Here is a 26045-nt window from a genome sequence, read left to right on the forward strand (position 1 = left end):
TCCGTCTTTTGTCCGTCAGTACAAGGTCAAACCCATCTATATTCACCCCTCCTCTCCTTCCCCCAGCCAACATTCAACAGGTACCATATTATTAAAACTAAATAGAACAGACTACTAGACTATGCAATAGTCTAGATAAAAACTTAGCACCAATGCAAACAGCAGTAACGTTAAGTGTATATTGATTAGTACTGCCAGTCTTGGTGTGTATTGGTTTGTCTCCGTACCAGGTTTAGTTTGAATTTATTAAACATTATGGCAGTTATTGTGATCACAATCCTACATTATATTGCACTATATCATTAGCTGAGCGTTAGCAAAGGTTATCACTCAGAGAAATCACTCAGAGTCAGAAAAATTTCATTTCTTATTGTCTGCATGATCTTTTGAAATAGGACAGACCTGTAGACTTGAAATTTTGCATGAAACTCCATTTCTAAATAGACAAGAATTAGTTCGATGAAGGTGCATGTCTATCCATGATATTTGGTATTATAACTCAGTAGGCTGGCAGATTTTCTCTTCTGTCTGACCGCAATACATCTCAGAATGAAATGGTTAAGAACTTGGTTTTTGATTTTGTATTGTATTGACAAAAATTCTAAACTCAAGGTTTATGAATAAGGAATATTGTCTATTGTCTATAACCTGTAATTACAGCTATGCATGGTAAGAAGGCAACACATGTATCGTACTCCTACTTTGTTTTTATATAAATTTTGTAGTTAGGGTTCTGGGGACCATGATTTTAATGACAATGTAAAAAAAATCTGGAGATTCCATTATGAGGATTAAATCAGTCTATGAAATGTACTTAAAATTAAATCTTATGAGCTTATTTTTATTTAATTTAAAACACATGATTACTTAAACATGTGTTGCTCAGACAGTTATTACCAATCCATTAACCAACTCAATGCTAGCTGATTGGTTATAATGCGTAGTAATACATACTTAACTGATTTTACAGCAGTAAGCTATAAACCTCATAAAATGTTAATATGAGTTTGATATTTCATAAATAAACATGGGTAGTATGATTTTTTTATTATCTTTTCTCTAAAAGAAGGAAAAACTAATTATATCTTTTCCATAAAACAAAGAAAAAAAAATTACTCCCGCTCAAGTCTGTAAACAAGCAGCTGATGGTTGTATAATTTAGCTTATTTTAAATATAGGTTGATTATATAAATTCATTCATATATTTAGTTAATTTCTATACCATGTATCATACTAATAATTGTAACAAGAGACTTACTTATAAGTATTGCTATTTGTTTGTAGCCCCTTCCCTAAATGAGGAAAAGAATAAGTGCGTATATTTTCATAAATTGATATAAACATGTTATTTTTTAAAGTAAAGTATTACAAATTTTATGTTTATGAAATCAGCATAGTATTTTAAACAAAATTTATATTTTACTATTTTTATATACATAGTTTGATTTTTAAAATTGCAAACAAACTTTGGAATCTTTTTGGGTTCTAATATCTTTTTACAAATCATTCTGAAAAGAATATTGTATAAAATGTTACATTTAGAGGATTGGTTAAACTTAAAATAATTCCTTTTAATTAATAATAAAAACATTTAAAAAATGCCTAAAGGCTAATGACCAAAATCTGTAACAAATTATATCTTAATTTGACTATACATAACAGTGTGATTAAATATCAAAAAAACTTTGTATAATACGAGTGAAATTTACAACAAGCAAAGTTTACAGGCTAATAGAATCTCATTAGTTGAGAGTTAGTTAGGAAGATAATTATAAAGTCAGTTAGAGATATCACATATATTTAATGAATAGTAAGCAAAAACAATGGTAACAAAATATAAACAATATATTTGAGAATAACAAAATATAAAACTCTGTTGTAGACTATCGGGTTCAGCACGCACCTGAAGTACTCGGCCACCGAAGAGTTCGAGTACCCGTACGGAGCCAGGTGGCAGGAGCTATTCAAGGAGGGCATCTACAAGAAACCCTGAAATACATTGAAACTAAAATTATAAAATAAATCTTATTTTTATGTTAACTTTGTTTAATTATTCTGTGATAACCTTACATTAGTGATTGGCCATAGTTTTTCTTAAATTATGTTATTCATATATGTTGGTCCAAATTTTTCAGTATTGATAAACTTAACAAATGTTCTAATGAATTTACATCCTTCCTTTTAATCCCATTATACTGCAAAAATACAATTAAATCAATAAAATATAGTGATTATTCATAGTTAATCGGATCAAAATGAAGGTAAAGCATCCTTGGGTTTCTACACAAATATTTTGCCACATGACCATCTCTTCCACCTCAAAATGTTTAACTAGCATCAAATTGTTGGTAGACAAGAGAATGAGGGTCAAGGAGAATAGACTAGGAGAAGCAGAACAGCAGCTAGCAGATGTCATGTTTATGCCTTTTTCCAGTATTTCTAGGGAGTAATGACTGGTTATCTGTATCCTCAATAATTATAAAACAGAATTCGAGTTTGAAATTTTAATAGTTTGGGCAGATTAAATTTAAGCATAAAGTAACACAATTACAAACACTAAGTGTATAGCCTGAGCTTGCTTACTTATAAGCTAGCTGTACTGGTGACCATATTGATTTTAGCCCCATAAGAACAATGTTACTCAGCAGATTGTATATGGTGGGACTAGGTTACTCTGCCATTCCTTAGCACAGAGGATCCACTGTGACAACAACTTTATGTAAATCCAGTGGAAAACAAGTAAAAATGAGTTGTGACTGCTTATACAATTTTGTGCTTCAGACTGCAGTGCTTAAACAATTAGGCCATTTACGTGTACGTGACTTAAAAGATTAAATATCAAGTTCTACATTACATTAACTGGATTTTATTTCATACTATTTAAATATTTACTTATTGAAATATCTAAATTATCATTTCTGAAGATCACTTGTAGCAAACTAACATACTGTGTTCATACAAACTATAAAACAACTAACCAAAATTATCTCCATATTAAAGATAAATGTCCACTTACCTATTCTCTAATGTCTACAGTCTAGGCTATATTAATAATTCCCAGCTACTTAAGACCAGATCAGAGAGAGTAGAATCACAGCCGAGACAGCACGTACTGAGGCTGCAACAAGTGAAATACAGCAATTACTAATAATCTCGGTTAACCAACACCATGTCAAATGTTGGGGCTGTGAAAGGATACCAGGATTACAGACATTTACCATCATTGTGTGTTACAAAAACAAAACACAAAAAAACTACGGGGAAAGGCTTACTGAAAAACGTCTAAAATTGTCCAAGATTTCTAGTTTGGAAACCATTACATGACATAGCATGACGCCCGCATAATATGTTGTGAATAGAAGTATTCCACACAAAAACTAAGTGAGGTTTAATACACAAAATTAGCAGGCCAACTGCTGAGTTAACTTTCTGTTGAAATCAAGCCACTATGACAACCAATTATAAAAAAAAGTATTTACTAGGATATAAACCAAAATTTTATGAAAAATATACCTTGTCCAAATAAAACTTGAACACACAGAATTTACCTTGAAATCCAGAAAAATCCTAATATTATAAATGCAAAAGTGCCTTTGTTTGTTTGTTTTTACTTTCACCCATAAACTATTCAACGATTGTACTGAAATTTTACATGGACATTCTTAGGGTCTCTGTGATGAATATAGATGTATTCTTATTTCGAAAATTCCTCTGGCTAACCCCCACTGGTCTCTAAAGCAGTTAAAAATCTCATCTTGGTCAATAAAGTTGCGAAACAGAGCCTGTTAAATGTAATAAACTGTTCTGTGTAGACATTGTATTAGTACAGCACGATAATATGTTACTTAGTTTAAGTACAATTTTGAATTAGTTTACATTTATAGAGTGAAAGCATAACAAAAGTAACAACATTTTCCTATTTCAACATTGTGGCAACAAGGCTAACCAATTAATTTATTTTACCTCACTGAACTAAATTTGAATGTGTACATGTAAGGTATTGAATTTGGTTTTCTTAGACAGCAAGTGGAATCACAAAGCAATACACGAGATATTAAATGCAATTTTTATGACAGAAAATCGTGAGGGGACTTCACATCCATTTCTCACTGATGAGGTATACGATACTGATTAGGTATATAAATTCTGTAATTACTACACTGGACAGAGGAAATAGTATGATAAAGCAAACATGGATTGGGAAGCAAGGACATCTACTTTACTGTATCGTGTATCATGTTCAAAGATGGATGACAACTGTCATATGTAAGTACGATAAAATGTATAATGTGTGTGTTAGTATTATTGATTTTGATTTTAGTTTTTAATTTTCAATAACAATTTGTACATTCATACAATTTAGACAGTTGTAATATTTTGAATCCAATATTATTTCAAAATTAAACATAGGTTTTTATATTTTCTCCAGGGTAAAATAACTCCAATTTTGTGTTGGAAATATAATTAATTTAGAACTAGAAGTGCAAAAACTAAAATATGAAGTTAATCACAATTTTGCTTAAACTCTGGCCTTCTTAATCATGAACACTAAAAAATTACTACCTGACGCACGATATATGACTAATTTCATTTTTTAAATATGATAGGATCCTATCATATTACATTACAAGTACTTTCACTAGAAAGCTATGAACTTTGGACTTTGGAGTTTCTGTAAATTGGTCAAAAATAGTCAAGTGTTACTGAAGTCGTGGGAGCTATTCAATCAAATACATGGGATGTTTGTTTCATAAAAATTGCGGGTGAAGCCACAGGTATGTGCTAGTAATAGATACGAGTAATAGGTATCTGACCATTTCCCAACCACACCATTCCAGAGTTGCCAATCAATGAATTGGCTGAACCATTGAACCAAGCCATCCTAATGGTATGTGATATGCCATCATTAAGAAATTTCTGGTTTAGTTATCATCTTGCATGCTTTAGTGTGTGCATCGTGTTTCAATATTATATCTGAGTTATATCATGAGTTTTAGTTTTTTCTCCTGTGTTCAATCATCCTTTATCCTTAGAAATATACAATTATACAAAGAATAGTGCTATAAAAAGTATACAACTAACACTGGATATCAATCATGTTTGTGAAATGAACACTTGTTTTGAGGTTTTACAGGCTCTCTTCGTAAAATTCATAAATATTTATAACTAATACATAACGTGTTGTGTATAATTTTATTTGTAATGACCTATGTTTTCAGACAGTAATAATAAAATTTACAAAATTTATTATTTCAGAAAAAAAAACATAGTGTTGTAAACTGAAATACATGTAAATTGTATGGTTAGTAGACGATTTTTATTTGCAGTAAGAGGGTTGGAATAAGGAGATTTTTGGGAGTTTTTAGAACATAACAAAAAGTAAGAGTATATATTTACTAAGGAAAAGATAGTCTTCTGAATCGGTGGGCAAGATTTCTAAACTAATTTGTGATAATGTAAAATATAGATTAGTTTAACATTTAACATTCATTTATCAGTTTTGAAATTTCTCTCATGGTTTGAAACTCATCCAATGGATCCATAATTTATGCTACAGTTTCATCTACAATCCATGAGTAATTTATTGAAGCTTCATGTGTTGCATTAAGCACTAAGAGAATCTTAGTTATTATTTGTATACAGAGAAGGCATGTTACACTACATGGTATGACCAAAATTAATAATTAGTGGACTCTGATAGTTTTGTGCCAGAATTACTAGGTGGAGTAATCACTTCCCACCATAGCATAACACTAGCGTTGTTTTGGTTCAGCAAGACTACGCCATTTCCAGTCAAGAAAATGAGCCATACTCAATACTATAGCATGTCTTCTCTACGTAAAAACTATATATTTTCTTTGGTAACATTAAAGCATTATTAATGTAAAATGTAAAATAAATTATGCATAAAGGTAAAAATATTATTTGTCACTAGATAATATGTGCATATCTCAGAACATATATTAAATTCCATCAGTGACCCACAATTGGTGAAATACAATAATTTCGAAAGTATACTCACAGTGACAAACCACCAAGAATCAGGTCGGAACATGAGTTTGGCTGCAAACCCCATCTCCGACTGAGGGGCTATAGCGTGGAGGTGGAGGTGGGATATCATATTGAAGGGTGGCCAATGAAATCCTAGACTGGAACCATTAACACACAGTAAGAATTAAAATGAACTATGTTTATTTTTATATTACAATAACTCAAAGAACAATACTGAATTTCCTTGGATTACGCTTAGTTATTTGTGTAAATTTGAACTAAATATTTTTCCAATCAACAGTAAAATCAAACAGCCAGTATTTACAGTTATTATTTTTCAGTACTTTTCATTTATTCTCTATAATTAGTAGGCGCAGAATATGAGGTCTGTCCAATGAATGCACGAACTGAGGCCATAAAAACTTTATTTTGCAAAACTTAGTCTACATCAATATTTGTCCCCTTCAAAGTACTCTCCATTCATTGCTATGTATTTATTCCATCTTCTTTTCCACTGTTTAAAGCACCCTTGGGAGTCGAAATCTTCCCAGTGGTGTACTCTCATCACATCTTTCCACTTTGAGAATAGGAAAAAGTTTCAGGGGACAAGATAGATCTGGTGAATAAGGACGGTTGATTTAATTTTTTGCCAGAAACTGGCGAGCACTCAATGCTGAATTTGCAGGTGCATTGTCACGGTGAAGGATACATCCATCGCCTTGAGTCAAATTTGAATGACACCATTTATTGTTTATATTTCAGGAAGAAATTTTATGAACTATACATTCAACATAAATAAACTAGGACCATGACTTTGATTTTCAATTGGCTTTTTCTTGATTTTTTGGTTTGAGGTTTATCTTTTGCTTCTCCCTTTTTGCTTTGTAATTTTAATGTCAGATTTGTAGAACTACGATTCATTACCAGTGATCACCCTATTGAAAAATCCAACATCTTTAAGCGACTTTTTCCAGTCAGTAACACTGTTGTAAATCAAATGTAAGTGATATATTTTGAAAGTTTTGATTACTGGCTCATATTGGCAGTGGACTGCTCTTAATAATAGTATTTGCAGTTAGAAGTATTACTTAATACTAGTAGATTACTACTCAAGATGAATTGAAGTAGAAACCATAAGAAATAAGTCTATAGCTACAATCATTGATAAGCTGAAATTATATTTGCAAGATTCGATATTCCACATATGGTTATAGCTGATAACAGTTCATTTAACTCTTTCCATTTCAAGGAGTTTGGAAATAAATGGAATTTTGTGTTTAATACATCAAGTCCTTTATATCCTAAAAGCAATGAGCTGGTTGAAAAAGTGTTGGAATTGTCAAGTCAATGTTGAAGAAGGCCCAGTATGAAAAAAGGGATTTAGATCTTTAGTTACTAAACTACAGGATTTTTCCAGTGGCAGGATTGGACTACTCGCCATCCCAGTTACTTATGAGCTGTCATTTAAGAACCAAACTTCCTGTTAAAACTTCTCATCTAAAGCCCTCCATTGTCAAGATGATTAGATTATTTCTAAGGTTTACCCGCAGTATTATTATAATATATCTTGAAAATCAGAAGATGTATTTAATAATAATGATAGGATACTTGTTCTAGATAAGTTCTCAAAGATTTGGGAAAAAGGAGAAGCAATAGAAAAACTGAGATTTCACTCATACAAGATTAATGGGAGAATTTAAAGAAAAAATTCAATCTTCATAAGAAAATTAAAAAAATAACTTAACCATAAATAAAAAATAAATATAAACAATAATCAAATGGTACGCAATGAAGTGTTTTATTATTGGCCAGTGAATAAACCAACAGAAGTTGAGTCACCTGTTGAGAACGTGCCTGTTACTCCGGAGTCATTTATGCAGTTCCATCTAGGCCCAAGAGAATTATTATCAAACCTGAAAGACTCAACTGTAAGATTTTCTTAAGGAGAGGAATGTTAGTTATTCTAACATTATATATAATATTATAATATAATATTATTATTAAATATACCATATGATTTACTTAATACTTATTATTATCGTATGTTACTTTTGTGATGACTGTAATGTTGATATTATTATTATTTACCTTGGAGATATTAGAACTGGACCTAATAAAATACAATATTCATACAAGTGAATTATCATATTAAATAATATAATATAATTAAACACTCCGTATACAGCCAATTGAAACTTAATGAATACTTAATATTAACCGATCTAAGGGTTTTTTCCTCCTGTTTATGTTCTGCATGATTATGATGAAATAACCTAACTGTTGCAATAGATTAACACGTTGACTGCAGTGCACAGTCGCTGATTCTATCCCGGCTGTCCTAAAGTCAGTACATGACTGGTGTGAATGTTGAGTTTAGCTCCAGTTCACCTTCCTCTTAGTGCAGCATCTGAAATCTGACACTGTCACGGACTTAAATCCTGGAATCTGGTTCATCTGAAGAGATAAAAAAGTCTGTGACAAAGTTGCGCAAAATGGACTCTTTACATTGTTTCAACATCAGAGACACCCAGATTAAAAAATATACTATAATTAGTTAAAGACAATAAGATTACCTCTTGTATAAAGAATCAGTGTACTTATGTAATAGCACCACTTTCTTATGCCACTTAAAGTGGACAGATTGCTTGTTCAGTAGCATGCTTATATTGGACTGTTTGGGAAGCGGTTGGCTAAGTACAGAGCACAAAGCACAACTGTACGGTCCCATATTGTACAGGTAGGAAGCTGTATCTTACTTGTTTTTAACGCAACCATTCTGTTTAAATCAATTGTTTTTAGCTACAAAAAAGAAGAATTACACAAATATTCTCAGAGCGTTTTAAGGTGTTAGAAAACTGCTTGCTCAACTCTCACATGATTATTCTTCTTGCCTTCAATTATTAATTGCATACAAACTATGAAACTATTAAAAATAATAATAGTAATACATATATACCTTGCATTGGCCAGATCACATCCTTTTTCTTCAAGAATCCGTTTTGCTGTTTCTATCATATTCTCCACTGTAAAAATGAAGTGTTGATAATTAATAAAAATCAAATAAGAGTGATGAAGTGTATCTGGAAGATTATTATATTTTCCCCTCCAGATGACCTTTATGGTACTTTTTTACTACTGTATTCATTACATGATTATGATTTTTAAATTAAAAATGAAAAGACGTTTAGACTATTAGACAAAAAGGCTAAACCAAATGAAAACCAAATGTTCAGTCTTTAAAACAGTTATGCCTGGCCAGCTGAGAACCAAATTTATGAATATATATATACATATATATATATATATATATATATATATATATATATAATTATATATATATATATATATATATATATATATATATATATATATATATGATTCTTTGACTTTTGAACATCTCATATGCCACAGTTCTAATTTAATACAGTATAGATCAGTTGGCATATTGAACTTTCAAAGTATTTTTTTACTATGCTTTACATGATTATAATAAATGGAGTGAAACTCAGGTTTGTGGTATGCTATCCTTTGAACTTCAAATTTTGGTGTCTTACTATTAAAAAATATGCCTCTTCTTCATAACCATAATCGTTATTTTTAAATTCTAAGAGATTTTTTATTATTTATTACACAGCAGACATCACATATTCTACTTAATATACCTCATGTCCCTCAACACATAATTTTTCATCCTGAGTAGGTCTGTAGAGGATCAACTATATATTTCTTTATTTTTTTTATTTGTAGAGAACATTATTCATCTATTGCAAAGTTATACTTAGATGTATGACAATTTAATTAGTGGTAATTCTTATTCTCCTTTCATTTCAAGTACCTTAAATCACACAATTTTTAAGTGTTCATCCTTCTTATAGCTGACGGATGTTTGTTTTAGATGTAAATTGGCATTCCTTATTTGTTCATTGTGTGATCTAATTCTTTTTACATTCAATTACTTATATTTTAAAATATTTTTCTGTATAGTTTGGAAAGCTTATTTCTGAATTTCTTTTTACTCTGTGGTTGAATTGCACCTGAACTATTGGAACTAAGAGTGTCTATTCGATCTCTTTAACTACTTGGATCTTAACCTTAGTAAATTTTACTACTACATGGAACAAGCAGCATTTGTAAATCTTTAATTTCATATTTAATTTTATTATCCAAAGTACGACTTGACTTTATTGAATTAATGTTAAGCAAGTAACTTACCCAACGGCTTATGTTCAGGACCGAGCTGTTTGGCATTCAACAAATGGCTCTTAGGCACAACCAAGTAGTGATGAGGAGCTGCAGGTTTTATATCAGGGAACACCACCAGCTCATCATCCTATAATAAAAACAAGTTTCCTGCAGCACGATTCTGAAGCCTCCAAGAAGTCCTGAATTAAAATCACCTGGGAGTTCAGAACAAATTTTGAGAGGTTTTGATTATTTTTTGCATAATGATTTTGGTGTTTTAAGTAAACATTCTTAAAACAAAAAATAATTACTAACCACAATATTACAATAGTTCTAAATCTAAAACTAATTGTCAATCTTATTCGTACTTTTACCATATATCAATGGTTATAAAATTTCAAAATAGCCAGAAAAATATTGCACAAAAATACTTTAAAAAGCCAAATACAGTGACAGACTATGGCAATGACATGATGGGAACTGTCTGTCTATGTATAGATTAAAAATGGTGGATGTATCATCCTCAGCTAAGGGAACGTCAGTAGAGACTATAGCCTGGTCTTTTTTTATTTGTACCTCACATTGTGGGGTAAAATTACTCCTTAAAATTTAAATAGACAGTTCTTTGAATATGATAATGATACAAGAAACTAGGTAAACACTTTTCCAGAATACATGTTAAATGTATTTTTATATTTACATTTTTCTATATTTACATTTATAATAAAAATTTGGGCAGAGTACGATAAGCGGAGCCAGTTTTTATATCGATTATTACAATCACCAAAACATTATATATCGAATACCAGAACTATAAATCGATATCAACGTATCTAAAATACTAAATTAAAGTCACATGTTTTAAATTTATGAAAATAGTTTAAAAATTTACGTAATGTCATAAATAATAAAGGAACCATAACCATTAATCAAACGATAAAATTTAGATAGGCGACAAGAAAAATGTCATTTAAATAATAAAGAAAACTAAACAGAAAAATAAACCTTGAAATCGAGAAAAACATGTTAAATAATTTTTATTAGTGTTATTTTGTTTAGTTTTCTAAAGTTAAGTATCTTTATTTATTTAAAAGACGTTAAGTATAGAACAAACAAATTATGTTTATAATGTGAAAATGTGTGTACAGTCAGTGCAGATGACTTGTTATTGTTCAAAGTAATTACTATTGGTTGATTATATCAATGGGTATAATAAATATACATAGTTTGATAATTTCCATATAAACAAAGCAGGTATGCTCATCGTATGCTACCCAAAAACTTTAAAACTAAAGTTTCACCCCCGTTATTACTTCTTTAAAGAAAAAGCTGTAAAGACTTCACAGTACAGTTTGGTTAATAATTCTAGAAAGTAGGTTAATTGCTCAAATTTTTTTCCTGAAAAAAAAATAAAACCCTAAAAATTTACAAATTACAAACCACACTAGTGATATCAAAGGAAATATTACAAATTATTTGTAAGCTGAAACTATGTAATCTGTTTGTAAGCTACACAAACACATATAAAATTAATTTATAATTTAGAACATCTATATTTATTAGGCTTAATAGTTCCAAATTTGCTAACATGCATCATACTGATAGCCATAAAAACAGTTTTGTTTTATTAGATCATGATCACAACATAACAAACAGTTTTGGCTTAGCATCTGTTAAATGAAGATGGTTCTCTATAGTGAAGCCAAAAATATTTCATGAAGTTAATTGTGTAAGCAGTGTTTCAACACAATGTGAACCAGAAGACTTTGATGTTAGTTATGATACCAGCCACATAAGATTAAAATTTAAAATACTGGTTATACACAATATGCATGAGTCAATAATGAACGATACTTACAGCCATGTTTACCCTTTTACTGCCAATGTCTGATTTTTTGGCACCAAATAATTTACACATAAACTGCCAGTGTGTGAAAAATCGGATGTCAGCTGTTTTATATCCATAAATGAATTTGTCATGCAGAAACTCAATTTGGTGCATACCCTTAGTTACCAAACTAGCAAGTGAGTTTTAAGTCTCTTTAATTATAATAATCTTTTTAAAAATCTTATTAATAAAAAATTCTGCTATAGGGAAAAGTTACTTCAAATACTTTGTATTACAGAGTCAAGCAGGGCTTGGAGAAGTAAGCATCATTTTAAAATCAGCTTAAGTAAGGAATTTAAGAATTCAGAAAAATCTTGACATTGTGCAGGGCAAGAAGTAAATAGGTCTAAGTTACAAACAGGGTGACCATACGTCCGGATTTAGGAGGACATGTCCTCCCAGATTTTGAAAATTATGTAAAATGTCCAGCTTTTTAGCGAACATAAATTTTCAAAAATAGTAGCATTATGTTAAAATATTCTTCCGATTTCCGAAGTCCCCAAGACAGGCCATGAAACATTATTGCAGCACACACATCAGTTGTACATTGAGTAGTGTGTATAGTGTCACTGACTCACTGTTGCTTCTATTCGCTCAGCTGCACTGACACTAGTACCCCTTGATTTCCTTTTCATGTATTATGAATGATAGCCTAGATTAATATTTTAATAATACATTACATATTTTTCTGTTATAGTGATAATTTCTTATATATGTCTGTGATTATGGCTTACTATTAATGTAATGAATCAATGAAATGAATTAATTTCAGTTAACCTATTTTACAAATATTATTTTTAATATATTTTTAACATTTTGGTAAATCAGTTATAATTACAGTATTAAAGAGAAAAATTCTGATAGCCTGATAATTCATTAAATCTTATTTCACATACAAAATAATAGCCTAAATAGACTTTTTCCATAAATATACACTTTAATAAAATTAATCCCTTTATTTTTCGATTTATATGTAAAACCAAATCCAATTTGAGTTTCTTTTATTTGCATTACAAGCAATACAGTACTAATTTATAATGTGCGTTTTTATAGTAACGTATAAGTAAATGTTTTTCACAAAGTTTATAAGAATATTTAATATAGTCCTCTTTGCTTTATTATCTTCCTTTTAGAAATTTGTGCCCGGTCATCCTGGTTACTAACATATTTAAAGATGCAGTTATACTCCAAATCATACTTTGTTCAATGATAAGTAGATACTAATGGTCCCTAAATACGTATACAGAAGTAATGTCAATCAACAATACGAAATAAATAACATATACATTGCAATTATTACATTTTATTTCAGTAGGGCTACTTACTGCATATATTATTTTTGAGCTGTCATTGGTCTGTATTATGTCACAGAAGACACACGGAGTTTGAGAATTACTCATCATTTTGTTTTTAAATTACTATGGACAATTTATTTTAATATTAATTGCAAATTTAATGTGCTTCAATATGGACTGAATAAAAATCAATTTAAGAACAGGCTGACTATACTAACTACGTAATGTACTCAAATGTTATTTGTCCAAAATGTCCCACTTCCGTAACTCTTGTACTTATTAATGTTATTTTATTTTAATGTGTTATGCCTTTTCTGTCTAATCAATAAACAGAAATATTTTTTTTCGAATACTTCCTACCAAATTTTTACTGTCCACGAACAAACTGGCTCACAAACACTGGACAGCCACAACTAGCTCTAGCAGACGACGACTGGGCTGAGTCGGGCAGACGATGACAGTAACACTGACACTAGTGACAAACAGTGTCGCCAACAAATCAAAATCCAGTTACCATACAATATAAATTTTTCAAATCAGAATATTAATGTAGTAATATGTAAAAACTTTTTTACATAGTTTATGATTTCGAATCTCTAGTTAAAATAAACATTTTTTCCGAGTTTTTTTAATATTGAACAGTTTCAAAACATAAATAATTGGGGCTCAATAAAATAACAGTAATTTTCCACACCTAATAAAGAAAACAGTGAAACCAACAATAATTTCTTAGCCAGCAATACATTTACTTTAAAATGACAAGCAACATAAAAATATATTTACCAACATTTATCTATCATCAAAAGTCAATACGTTATATAAGTAAAATGTATATACTTCAACAGACATAAATGGAAAGATAACTTCAGAGACACGTATATCTTCATGTTAATGACAGCCTTAAAAGAAACTCTAATAATACTATACATAAGCTTTATTAAAAAATCTAAGCAAATTCTTAACATTGATTACTTTTGTTGGATTCATTATTATCTTGCCCGATAGTAGAAGATTTTCAAACGTGTTTGGTAACAGGAAATTTTATATAAAAAGGGTTGGCAAGGTCTAAAGAAGGAGTTACTAACACACAATCTAAGGTAGGGTACTTCAACCTGGAGTACTATTGTATCTTAAATGAATTTTGTTTGGGATCGTTTTTCTTCACAGTTGTTTTTAATCCCTCTGATTACTTTTTTATGATGAAGGAGCTATTTCATTTTGTTTTTGAAAGAATAACAACATAGTTTGTAAGAGGTGGACCTATTGTTTTATGTATTTATATTTCTTCAACAAATTTAAAAAAATCGGTCACACTGGCGAAAGCTATGACCTCTTACGGAGAATAAAACGTCACAGATGCACCAAAATCCACTGCCAACCAGCTACATAACTTTAACAGTAATTTGTTTTTTATTTTGTCTGAGAGAAAGACTCCTTACTTATTTAAATTCAAAATTTTCTTCCAATTTTTGTTAATAAAGTTGTACACAAAGAAAATACAATATCAGGATTTTTCTTTGACTTAAGTTAGTAAAACAAAACACTGCTACCGCCGCGGCGTCGTGTCAGTGTGACACTGTACATTAAAGAGGTGAACATACATTATAGTCGTTTTTAGAACTATGCAGTTTCATTTTGTCTTCGGCAACAGAAAAGTTTGTGCATAATTAAATTCTAAAAGTAAAATTTTACTATCGCCACAACGACGTGGTTAAGAAGGCCATCTTTTAAATTTTAATGGTTTATACCTTCTTTTATGAATATTATAGATAGTTTTGCATTAGTAGTTTGGATTGGTCTTCAGTTTTACTGTACATTGAGAGCAAGTATCACACATATCTGTGCATAGTATAGAAAAAAACATAGTAATTGTGTATATACAATTTGCGGTAAATGAGTTTATTCTAATATTCTGCTATATTTCCTTGTAAATAAGCTTAAAGGTACATACATTTTAGGACTGATTTTGATTTATCTCTACAGTAATGAGATTCACGACTAGATATTGTTTGAAGGTGGATTTGAACTAATTCTCATACATTTTCAATTACACTGTGTGGCCTATTACTATCACACAGAGTATTTACATTTTTATTGTTTACTCTATCTTCAAATGATTAAAGTCTTATACTTTTTCTCGATTCGATATGAAGGACACTACATTTTTGCTGACGTTAATGTGATTCAGTCATTTTGAGCCAAACTATCCAAACTTATCACTTTAATTTCGACGTATGACTATCATCTGGGGTTATTTATGCTTTTGCGTTGTCAACTGTGATCTTGACATCTAGCAAAAAGTCCAAACAAAGAGATAAAACTATGTATGCCGGCCATACCAACGAGCGTCTCAGGGCTGTACTAAAACATAAACATAATGAAGCAAAACATGTTATTAATTACGCAAAATTAGGGCCTATGCTGGCATATGTCTGTTTTCCATCTATCCCCTCAATGTTCACATGGAGGATAAATGACTGCACTGGATGTGAAAAAGTGTTGTTATAATTTAGCCGATGTGAACAGAATCAATGACCAGTACAAACATCTGTTCACTGAGTTCGTTGACTCCATCCAAGAGGTTATCTCATCAATTTGGTGGATAAGTTCGCTTCTCAAATCTTGGCTTCTGCTCTTATTGGCAGAAGCAGTATCCTTCGTGCTGATATAATATAATCGTAGTTGTATCGTTCGTTGTATCACTACTAAATTGTGAAGAATTTTGATAGTGGATGAAATTCTGTTCAGGAATTAACACAGAAATAATTGTACATTGTATTTGAGTTATTCTGTTTAAAAAAATATAAAAAATGCATTCCACTGGTAAGTTTATTAGGCTATAGCTAACAGATAATTTCAAGTTATAGAAAGAATTGTAATACAATATAGCGGGCTAAACGGTTATATAAAAATAATTAGACTAGGTACGCTTGGGTAGAGTGTGATAAGGGGGCCGGTTTTTTTAAATCGAAATTATCAAACTATAATTATACCCATGGATAGCCTATATTCAACCAATAGTAATTAATTTGAACAATAACTAAAAGAATCTGTACACACATTTACATATTCTAAAAACAATTTATTCTATAAGTAACTGCTATTAAATAAAAAATAGTTAGGCTATATTTAGAAAACTGAAAAATAACACAAATGATAACGTACTGTGTCTTGGTTCCAAGACGTTTGTTACGTTTTCTTTATTATTTAAATGTAATTTTTTAAGTCACTGTCTTAATGTTTTGTTTGATTAGTGGTTGTGGTTTTTTAAAATTATTTATTACAATAGGCCTATGTAATATTGTTTTTACTATTTCTATTAATTTGAATCTTGTGTCTTTAATTTAGTATTTCATATATGTTGATATTGATTGATAGTTCTGTTATTCGATATATAAAGGAAGGAGTTTGTAGGTTGTATTTTAATTAAGTCCATCGATGTGGGGGCCAGGGAAAATCGGGATTTTTTGGTTGGGGGAGGAGGAGGTAACAGTAAAGTTAGTGACCAGAGTTGCCAGTCAAAATTTCAACATTATTAAGCAACTATTAGGGGCCACAGTATAATAAGCTTCCAACACTTGAGTGATCGATAATATAGAATTTACAATATTCATGAGTAAAGAATCCTCGCTACAACTACTTATACAAAATTACATTGTATTTTAAATTACAGTATAAAAAGTAAGGTACTTTGGGATTATACCGACCACACCAGTATGAAGAACACAAAAATATAAATTTATAGAAACAAACATGATAGAATGAAAAAACAACTGTTTAATTACAAAACTAAAAGCATTCCCAGGTATTGTGATCGGTATTGTTGTCGCTGTTACCTTATCTTTCTCGAAGAATCCCGATTAGGGCAGGGCGCGGCATCACATCATTTGCACGGTACATAATTGCCTTTCCATTACAATTCAATTTATATTTCTGATCAGCTCGTCCTCTAGAATTTGATATTTTACTGATAGGTACTATCTCGAGGGATGTTTTTCTTTCGTCGACCTTCGGTGCTGCCCCGCGCTGATGGCCGGAGGCACTCGCATTTTGGGTGGCGGAGTGTGATCAAGAATAAAAACAAGTTTTGAGTGGTTTTTCAATAAAGAGTTTAGTTTTAGTTTGGTAATGTTTGTTTTTGTTGAATTTTTGTGTTTGGAGAAATGTAGAGGTAAAACACGGAAGTACAACAAAGCGACGTACCAGCTGAACGGGCGGCGAGACTCTGCAATCACGTTATCTACTAGACCGCTCGACTTTGACCTCTGTCTGAGGGTGGGGAGGGGTTTGCGATAAGACAATTCCTGTTTTATATTGACGAAATATTGTTCTACGCTAATCTAGTAATCAGTAGAAGCAAAATGTCAAATAACGATTCATGTCTGGGTGTGGTCGGTATAATCCCAAAGTACCAAAAGTAATAATATCATGGTGAATAAAAAACAACCTAGAATATGTGTTTATAAAATATAACAAACAAAATAGTATAACAATGACTTACTTTTTACTATTTTGACGGATAAACGTGTCTGATACAAATAAAACATGTGCAAAACCACTGCACTTGCTGCCATTACAGTTCTGCAAATGGTATTAGTGTCAGTAACAGGTAATTCATTGGTAGCCTATTACCAGGATACTGTTGGGGTAAACTTTAATAAGTGGCCTACACTCGTTATTCGATTGCTATTATCGAATGGTTCGATTGTTTTTATCCAAAGGATAATTCAATATTACAATTTATTTAACTTATAAATATGATTTCAGCTTATTAGCTATTTTAATGTAAATAATAAACAAGAAGTAGCTAATATTTTGAGACTTTGGAAATGGCGATGAATATGAGAAAATATGTTAGATATTTCTCATAAATGACGAGATTTGTTTAAGTAGCTTCACTATGTGGATTTGGCTCCTAGTAACACATGGGGAGAATTCTTTCCTCCATTTCACCAAAGGGGTTACTTATTGATATCGAGCTGGCAAGTTATAAATATTGTAAGGTTTCTTTGATATCTAAGTCTAGACCATAGTTGGTTTTGTTGTTTTGTAATGTTATTGTAAAGTTTGTGTATTTAAAATTGTAATGTACGAGATTCTTCTAGTAATGGTACTTTATTATAACTCTTATTGTGTACGATTACATACATCGAAGTTGAATAATATATCGAATTGTTCAATAATAGCAATCGAATAACGAGTTTAGGCCGCTTATTAAAGTCTCCCCTACTGTTGTTTTAGTGAGAGCAGCATTTTTTATGAGCTTCAATTTGAGGTGTCACAAGGTATTAGTTGCCATTTCAAAATTTTGGCTTTGGGTACACGAGGCATGGGGTGAGCACCCCATTGTGAAAATAATTTGTTTGTTCCTACAATTAGAATTATACACTCCCATTTACAGATTTTTGATACTTGGACTATAAGTCTTTTAATACGAGTTTGAAGTTTTCAAATGAACACTCTGTATACACATATAGTTATGTACCTTGTTTGTTTGAACAAAACAATATAAGGTTTTAGGGGAAGAAAATGAAAATTGATGAATTTTATATCTTTAAAAGTGGAACTACTTTTCTTGCAAAATAGTAGGACGGTATGATTAGGTGAATTCACAATAAATATTTGTTTGCTTTTTTTATGTTGTGTTTCCTAGCTGGCAGTAATGGCCAGAGGTGTTCATGATCAGACCCTCTAGAATTTGATCAATAGTGATAGGTGCCACCTCACGGGATGTTTTTTGTTTGTTGCCTTCTTTGCTGCCCCATGGCCAGAAACACTTGTGTCAGGCAGATATGAAGTTTTATTCTTAGAAAGTCAAAGTTAACCAAAACGTCTTTTATTTAGATCAAATTCCTCTGATTTTAGCACTATTGTTATTGTCTTTGCATATCGAAAGATAGTGCAACGGCTCTGACTTCAGTAGAAACCAATACGAGGTTAACTCATGGTCATAACAAGACCAAGTGATGCCTGGCATAGATTTAAAAAAAGGAATTATTACTCCACGTGAGAAAAGTAGTTCTACTTTTAGTGTTCTATAACATCTTATTTGTTATTCCTACCTCTTAAAACCTTATTTATTTTTTGTTTAGGAGAACAATAGCGATAGAAACATAATGTGAAACTCGTCTTTTGTTACTCGGGCCATTAATTTCACATTTACTTGGGATGATAACAAACTAAGGAGGGGCAGGTATAAGAGTTGGGTCAACAGCGGTTATCAACATTCATGTGAAAAAGGACAGGGAATTTGAGTAGGGGAAGAGGTCTACCAACTGCGTTTAACCTTAGAACTGGCATGGAATACAGTTGACTCGAACAGGAACAACTGGTATCCTAGATGAGCTATCTGCACATTCAAGACATCAAGTCAGGATTGCTGTGTGGTTTAAGATGCTACTCTCAGATGTGGGAGATAGTTTTGGAGCCGCGGATTAGATTCCCGCACCTTACGTTGGTATTTTTGCGGTCAGGTGTACACTTGTACGAGTCACTTGTCATTGGTAAAGCCAGTGGGAGGATCCACCTTAAATTAACGGTTGTTGGCTTTTCATTGATTTTTCCTCTGTTATTTCAGTTTTGTTTGCCATTGCCTAATTTCTTTGGGCATCTCCAAGTTGATTCATTGTTTACATTTCTTGATCGGTTACATTTTGTTGCATGGTTAATTTCAAGAGGCTGATGCTGTTCTTTCTCTTTTGTAGTGGTAGAGAATAGTGAGTGATGTTTTTCTGCATATTCAGTATACAAGTTAGTTTCGTCAGTGCACTTTATACTAGACTATTATTCTTTGTTTGGAGTTTGTTTTTGAAAAATGGAAGGATTTTGAAGGAAATATGATTTTTGAGGACATTTGCCATTGTTCAGTAATACAAAAATCAGTAATACTGTTTCAAGATCAGCAATCTGATCTCTTCCTCAGATTAATAACTAACCTAATGCATATCATAAAGAAATCATTCAGGAGGATTGTGATATGCATAAGTCAGGAATCACAACAACCATGTTGTGTGTCAACTCCATACAGACTATCTCTAAAACATGTGTCTAATCAAAACAAAACAGTAATTATAGCATCGACACAAATATAAAAACTAGCATAAGTCCAGACAAGGAAAATTTGGTACCCAAAACATGAAGTTGCCAAAACAGTCACGCCACAATTTAAATTATTTTAAAATATAAATAAATAAATAACAAATTAAAACAGGTATGTAACAAATAAACAAATAACAACAACAAGTAAAACACAGCCTCAGAAATTACAATAACAGAATTATATAACATGGATAAATTTTCTAATAGGTCTGCACTAACCTAACAACCACAGAGAACTAACAAGATGTGAATAGTAAATGGTGATTTTCACTGCAAAAACAAGATGGTGGTAAAAAAGGAAACAGAAGAGGGTCTTTACATTATTGGTTACATTCTCGATGAACTTCTCAAAACCATACTGTGACTCTGCATTGATTTATTACAAATCTGTAATCTTGTTTGATACTTTAGTTTGCCTTGTTTGGTCCTTTTTTAGAATTGGCAACCAAAGCGGCCTAATTTCAACTGATATTTAACTGACCGATTGGTCTGCTAATTGTCTGAAGCCTTGATTAATTTAATTTTAAAGAAATGAGATTCCTGAAATATTATGTTGCCTTCATCCCAATTCATATGATGTCTTCAGGCCAACAATGATGTGCAATTTTTTACTTTTCTGTAGGTCCTTTCTCATGATTTCTTTGTTCTTTTACGCTAACGGTTAATGGTCTTTTTGTGTTTATATTATAAACACAGTTTTTGGAATTTGGTGCTATTTTTTTCGTTTTATTTAACGAAACTGTCTAAGAGTGTTGTGTGTTTAAACACGGTTTTAATGTATTACTTTTACCTAATCTCCTAATTTTCTCCAATAATTCTGGCACATAAGGGATTGACATAAATACAAATTTATCTTTATTCTGATTTACTGACTCAGGAATGACTATTTTATTTTATTTTTTTTTTAATTTTATTTATTTATTACATGAACATTAAGAACAGTAATTTGTCAAGTTACAATAAGTAGAATTAAGGAGATGTGTTCATTAATTCCAGGAACTCTTCTATCTTGTACACAGGATTCTCTAACAGGAATTCTTTAAGCAAGCTCTTCAGTCTGTTGCCAGTCAGGGTCCGGAGGTGGTCTGGAAGGAGGTTTTTCAGTTTTTGGCCTACGTATGACGGTTTTTTTCTCGAAGAGGGCTGTTCTATGTTGGGGTAGGACGAATCTAGAGGCATGGCGTGTGGGGTAGCTGTGAAGGTCCATGTGAGTCTGCAGGTTTAGTGTGTCTGCATATAAAATGGCTTCATAGATGTAGAGCGCAGGTACTGTTAGTATGCCTAGGGTCTGATAGGCTTGACGACAGCTTTGCTGGGACTCCAGGTTTGCAATTGTCCTAATTGCCTTCTTTTGTAGTACAAGTACTCTCTTCAGATTTCCCGAGGAGCTTCCCCAGATTGTAAGAGCATATCTAATATGAGATTCTACTAGAGCGCAGTATGCCATTTTTGCCGCTTCCTGAGTGCCAACCCATTTAATGCGTTTAACAACATAGACACCAGTGCTGATCTTATTGCAGATGTGCTTTACATGGTTTGCCCATGTGAGTCCATTATCTAGAGTTATTCCTAGAAACTTAATCTGATCAGCCACTGCTACATTGGGGATACTAGTGGGTAGAATTTTTTTTCTGCTAAAATGTACTTGTGTTGTCTTGTCAGGGTTTATTGCTAAATCATTATGTTTACTGTAGGCTATGGCTTTTTGAAGAGATGCAACAGAGTTGTCGTACAATTCTTGAGCTGTGTCATTTTTTAAAAGGAGGGTTGTATCGTCTGCATACATTATGCAGCTGGTACTGTAGTTGTGAATTAGAGCTGGGAAGTCATTAGTCAACAAAATGAATAGAACAGGTCTTCTGTTTCGTTTGCACTTGTTTATTACTGATAGAGGGTATCTATTGCGTCCATGATCCGATTGAACTTTACAAATTTCTTTTTTAATCCATCTCTTACTCAGTAAAAGATCTTTGCTTTATCAGATAAAACATAGGCCACTACTTCGGTGGCCACAGATTTTTTATGGTTTGTTTCATAGTTTAAATATTTTTCTGTGTATGATTTCTTTTGAAAAACAATAATCTTAAGAACATTCTTATCTCTTAATATATACACATCCAAAAAAGGAAGCTTGTTTTGGACTTCCACTTTCATTGTGAGGCAGATGGACTGAGAAATACTATTAATGTGATCCAAAAACTCATTCAATTTAGTGTGATCATGAGGAAAAACTACTTAGGTATCATCCATATATCTCCACCAATTTATTGACCAGTTTTATTTGTCAATAATATGTGTATGGACATTTTATGATACTAAAACCTTTTTCAGATATATGATAAATACAAAAATAAAGCTTAAATCTCTGAAAATAAACCCTGAAATTAAAAAGAAATGTTTTTAGGATTAAATATCAAAGAAATAGTAAAAAATATAACCCTAAATTAAACAAACTTACACTACAATTTTCAATATATCTACCAATTTATATCAATTTATCCCAAAAAATAAAATATTTAAAGCATTCATTTGTAAAAAAAAGTTTTGCAAGACCATTCTGATTATTGGATATCATCACTGCTACTGGTTGATCAGCTGTTTTTATGCAGCATATAACATGTTTAACAGAAAGATCGTTTATTTTTAATGTGAATTGAAGTTACCTGGATGTTGGTACTAAAAGAGTTAAAGTAATGAAGTTTAAAAACTTTTAATATTTAAAGTGATTTTATTATTACTATTTTTATTTATATTACATGTTTGCATGGTTTTGTTTTCAGGAGGAAACATTCTACGGCATTTTGTTCGACAATTTTCTGTATCTTCCTCCAAGTCAGCTAATCCAAAAACAGCAATTCTCATGTTAAACATGGGAGGCCCTCAGAACACAGACCAAGTGCATGACTATCTCTTAAGAATTATGACTGATCGAGACATGATCCAACTTCCAGTTCAAGGGTAAGAGTTGTAATATAGTGATTTTTTTATATAGGATTTTCTTTGTGCAGTCTGTTTGTAATAGCCTAAGCATTAAAGCATAAAATAACAACTGTCCTGAAATAATAATAGTGGACTTTCTATGATGTAATTTTTATAACAAGTGTAATAATTTGTAGTGTGACGAGTCTCTTGCCTTGGGGTTTGATGAATATTATAAAAATCTCTCATTTTAATTTTGTATGTTTTGAAGTTATAGTATAAGTTTGGATTAGTTGTTTTATTCTATGCCAGCAATAGTCTACCTTCAGTTCTGCTCATTTTTCATCTTTAATTCTATGGTCAAGGTTAGTCTTGGAATTCCTTCTAAATTCATAGAGTAATCATCATAATTTCTTAAAAAAAATGTATTCACAACTTTTTTACATATAAAGTAATTCTTCATATCTGATAATGTTGTTTGAGGTATTTCATAAACCAATTAACTTAAATTCTATGAACACATTTGATGACAATTTGAACGTATTTGCAGTGATCTCAACTATAAAAACTTGTAATAAATAGAAAAAATAAAATTCAGCTCTGCTTAATATTTTACGCTGCTCTTTAACGTATGAAGTTTTATAAATTCCATAATTGTTTTTGCTTAATTATTTTATATTATATTAAATTAATATGGATATTAACTCATTAAAGATAGCCCTTATGCCTTTTATAGAATTCTTGTAAATACAGTAGTAAAATTATATTGTATTATGAGATTGTGTAATCCTAATTTATAATGTTACAGTGTTTTGCTTCATTAAAATTGCCTATTAAGATGTGGTATTAAGATTTTAGTGAACCTTTTTATAATGATAGTGAATGAGATGGTTAATAAAATGCAACAAACTGAATCTCTCTATTTAAATAAAATTGCTTAAAAGTTATGGGAAATTTAAAATTGAACCCTTTTAGGATAGAAAGTAAAACCCCCTGACTAAGTAAGACCAACAGGTATACACGAATTGTATACAATTTTGATGTATTTCTGCCAAAGAATTCCACTTGTCCATAGAACCTAATCTTTTACAAACAATCTTTTATAAACACTGTAAATGGGAATTGTTTACAAAAGAATTAAAGAAAAAACATGTCCATGTCCCTTTGTATGATGCATATTTGTATTAAACTTAATGAGTATGTAGCTTAATGTTATTATGTGTAGGTGTTATATTATTTCTTTCTTGTATTGTATGGGTGAACTGTAAGATTACCATGGTTTAGAGAATTGTTTTTTGTAAATGAATATATATATATATATATATATATATATTAAACATTGAATCGCAAAAAGTACTTGCTCCGCCGGGACTTTATATATATATATTTATATACACACATAGTGTCTGTAACCTGTTAAAATTTCAAGAGTACTAAACTAAAGTGTTCTTTTGTAGATTGGACTGGTTTATATTCTTTTAACAGTTTTAATTGCTCTCTTTTATTGCTCAATATTTTATCTAAATTTTGTTTGCTTATTGACTCATTTGAAAAAAATTGTGTATTCTATTTAGGAATGTATGTATACATAGTTAATTGTTTTTAATGCAGTTTGGTTAACAAATATTCCAGTTTAATCTTTGATAAAAATTACATGTTAATTCCACGTCAAATGTCAATCTGTAGTTAGGCCAAAAAAGTTATTGTTGATTTTATTTGAATTGTTTGCTATCAAATGCTATTTTTGGGTTATCTGCTTTCACATTTTGTATAGTTTTAACTAAATAATATGAATTAAAACGTTCTAAACTGTGTTTTATATAACCTAATAATTTTAATTTTTCAATAATAAATACTAAATGATTACCACTGTCAAAAGTCATGGTTAGATCTATAGAAATTCTTACTGTTGCTTTTCCTTTGCCAATGGAATTAATGATGGATTCTATAAATTAAACTGTGGGGCTTATAATAGATTTTCTGCACAAAAACTATGTAATGTAATCAATTAGATTCTGTTTTTCTAAGAAAGCCAACATTTGATTGTAGACTAGTTTTACAAATATTTTGGAAAAAGTAGATAATAATGATATAGGTCTATAATTTTATCTTTTGGTTTTGTAATTCTTTTGAAGGATTTGAATTATTTTTGAAATTATGAGTAAGTTGGAGAAGTATCCAGAAAAAAGAGGAATTTATAAGACGTTTCATTATATTAAAATACAATATAAATACAATGCCTTGTATGTAATGTGGAAACAGTTTGTGCCATATGTTAGGAGTGTTTCTTTTTGTTTGTTCATATTCCAAAACAGATTTTTAAGTAAATAATATTTCCTTGTATTTTAGAACTCTTGGGCCATACATAGCAAAACGAAGGACACCTGAAGTGCAAAAGAAGTATGCCGAGATTGGTGGAGGGTCTCCAATTTTTAAATGGACAAATTTACAGGTGACAACATTAAATAGATTCTAAGGAAAACTAGCCATTACGAGTAATCAGTCATAAATTTATAGGAGATGTCTCACTTTATAGATGTTATTAATATCATCCAAATCCTTTTTGGTTTTCTATAATTTTATAGGTTATTAAAAAAAATCTCAAACAAAAGTTGTACCTGATTTTTTCAGCATTATAAAAGTATATACTGTACAAAAAAAAAAAAAAACTT

General features: G+C 30.9%; 3 protein-coding genes across 9 annotated transcripts in view; 2 read left to right on the forward strand and 1 right to left on the reverse strand.

Annotated features, from left to right (window-relative positions):
- The window catches only part of LOC124352807 (mitochondrial enolase superfamily member 1-like), a 53937-nt gene extending 51897 nt beyond the window's left edge, over positions 1–2040 (forward strand). For all 6 annotated transcript variants that reach the window (XM_046802489.1, XM_046802491.1, XM_046802493.1 and 3 more), the window contains exon 11: positions 1883–2040. In XM_046802489.1, coding sequence (XP_046658445.1) covers positions 1883–1993 — 111 coding nt within the window. In that variant the 3' untranslated portion in view covers positions 1994–2040. The remainder of the gene's footprint in view (positions 1–1882) is intronic.
- LOC124352808 (adenosine 5'-monophosphoramidase HINT3-like) lies at positions 1782–13811 on the reverse strand. Of its 2 annotated transcripts, none has more exons than XM_046802495.1 (6): positions 13387–13811; positions 10204–10321; positions 8948–9014; positions 6023–6149; positions 3017–3118; positions 1782–1989 (listed from the first exon to the last, which is right to left on the reverse strand). In XM_046802495.1, the coding sequence occupies exons 1-5, from the start codon at positions 13462–13464 to the stop codon at positions 3092–3094; spliced, it is 417 nt and encodes a 138-aa protein (XP_046658451.1). In that variant the 5' UTR covers positions 13465–13811; the 3' UTR covers positions 1782–1989; positions 3017–3091. The 2 variants fall into 2 exon arrangements, with proteins under 2 accessions (XP_046658451.1, XP_046658450.1); XM_046802494.1 differs by lacking the exon at positions 13387–13811 and adding an exon at positions 12032–12135.
- A 2107-nt stretch (positions 13812–15918) lies between these two features.
- The window catches only part of LOC124352809 (ferrochelatase, mitochondrial-like), a 29337-nt gene continuing 19210 nt past the window's right edge, over positions 15919–26045 (forward strand). Inside the window, 3 exon segments of the mRNA XM_046802496.1 lie at positions 15919–16179; positions 23235–23412; positions 25723–25825. Coding sequence (XP_046658452.1) covers positions 16167–16179; positions 23235–23412; positions 25723–25825 — 294 coding nt within the window. The 5' untranslated portion in view covers positions 15919–16166.

Source organism: Homalodisca vitripennis, chromosome 1 (genome assembly GCF_021130785.1).
Source record: "Homalodisca vitripennis isolate AUS2020 chromosome 1, UT_GWSS_2.1, whole genome shotgun sequence".
Taxonomy (NCBI): Eukaryota; Metazoa; Arthropoda; class Insecta; order Hemiptera; family Cicadellidae; genus Homalodisca; species Homalodisca vitripennis.

What these genes read in the sequence shown, in the direction of transcription:
- LOC124352808 (XM_046802495.1), bottom strand. Translation starts at nt 13,464, where the DNA reads ATGATGAGTAATTCTCAAACTCCGTGTGTCTTCTGTGACATAATACAG. An exon ending in TCCTGAACATAAGCCGTTGG is followed by an intron (nt 9,015 to 10,203) that starts GTAAGTTACTTG and finishes TCATTTTTACAG; the next exon opens with TGGAGAATATGATAGAAACA. An exon ending in TGTGATCTGGCCAATGCAAG is followed by an intron (nt 6,150 to 8,947) that starts GTATATATGTAT and finishes TAATGGTTCCAG; the next exon opens with TCTAGGATTTCATTGGCCAC.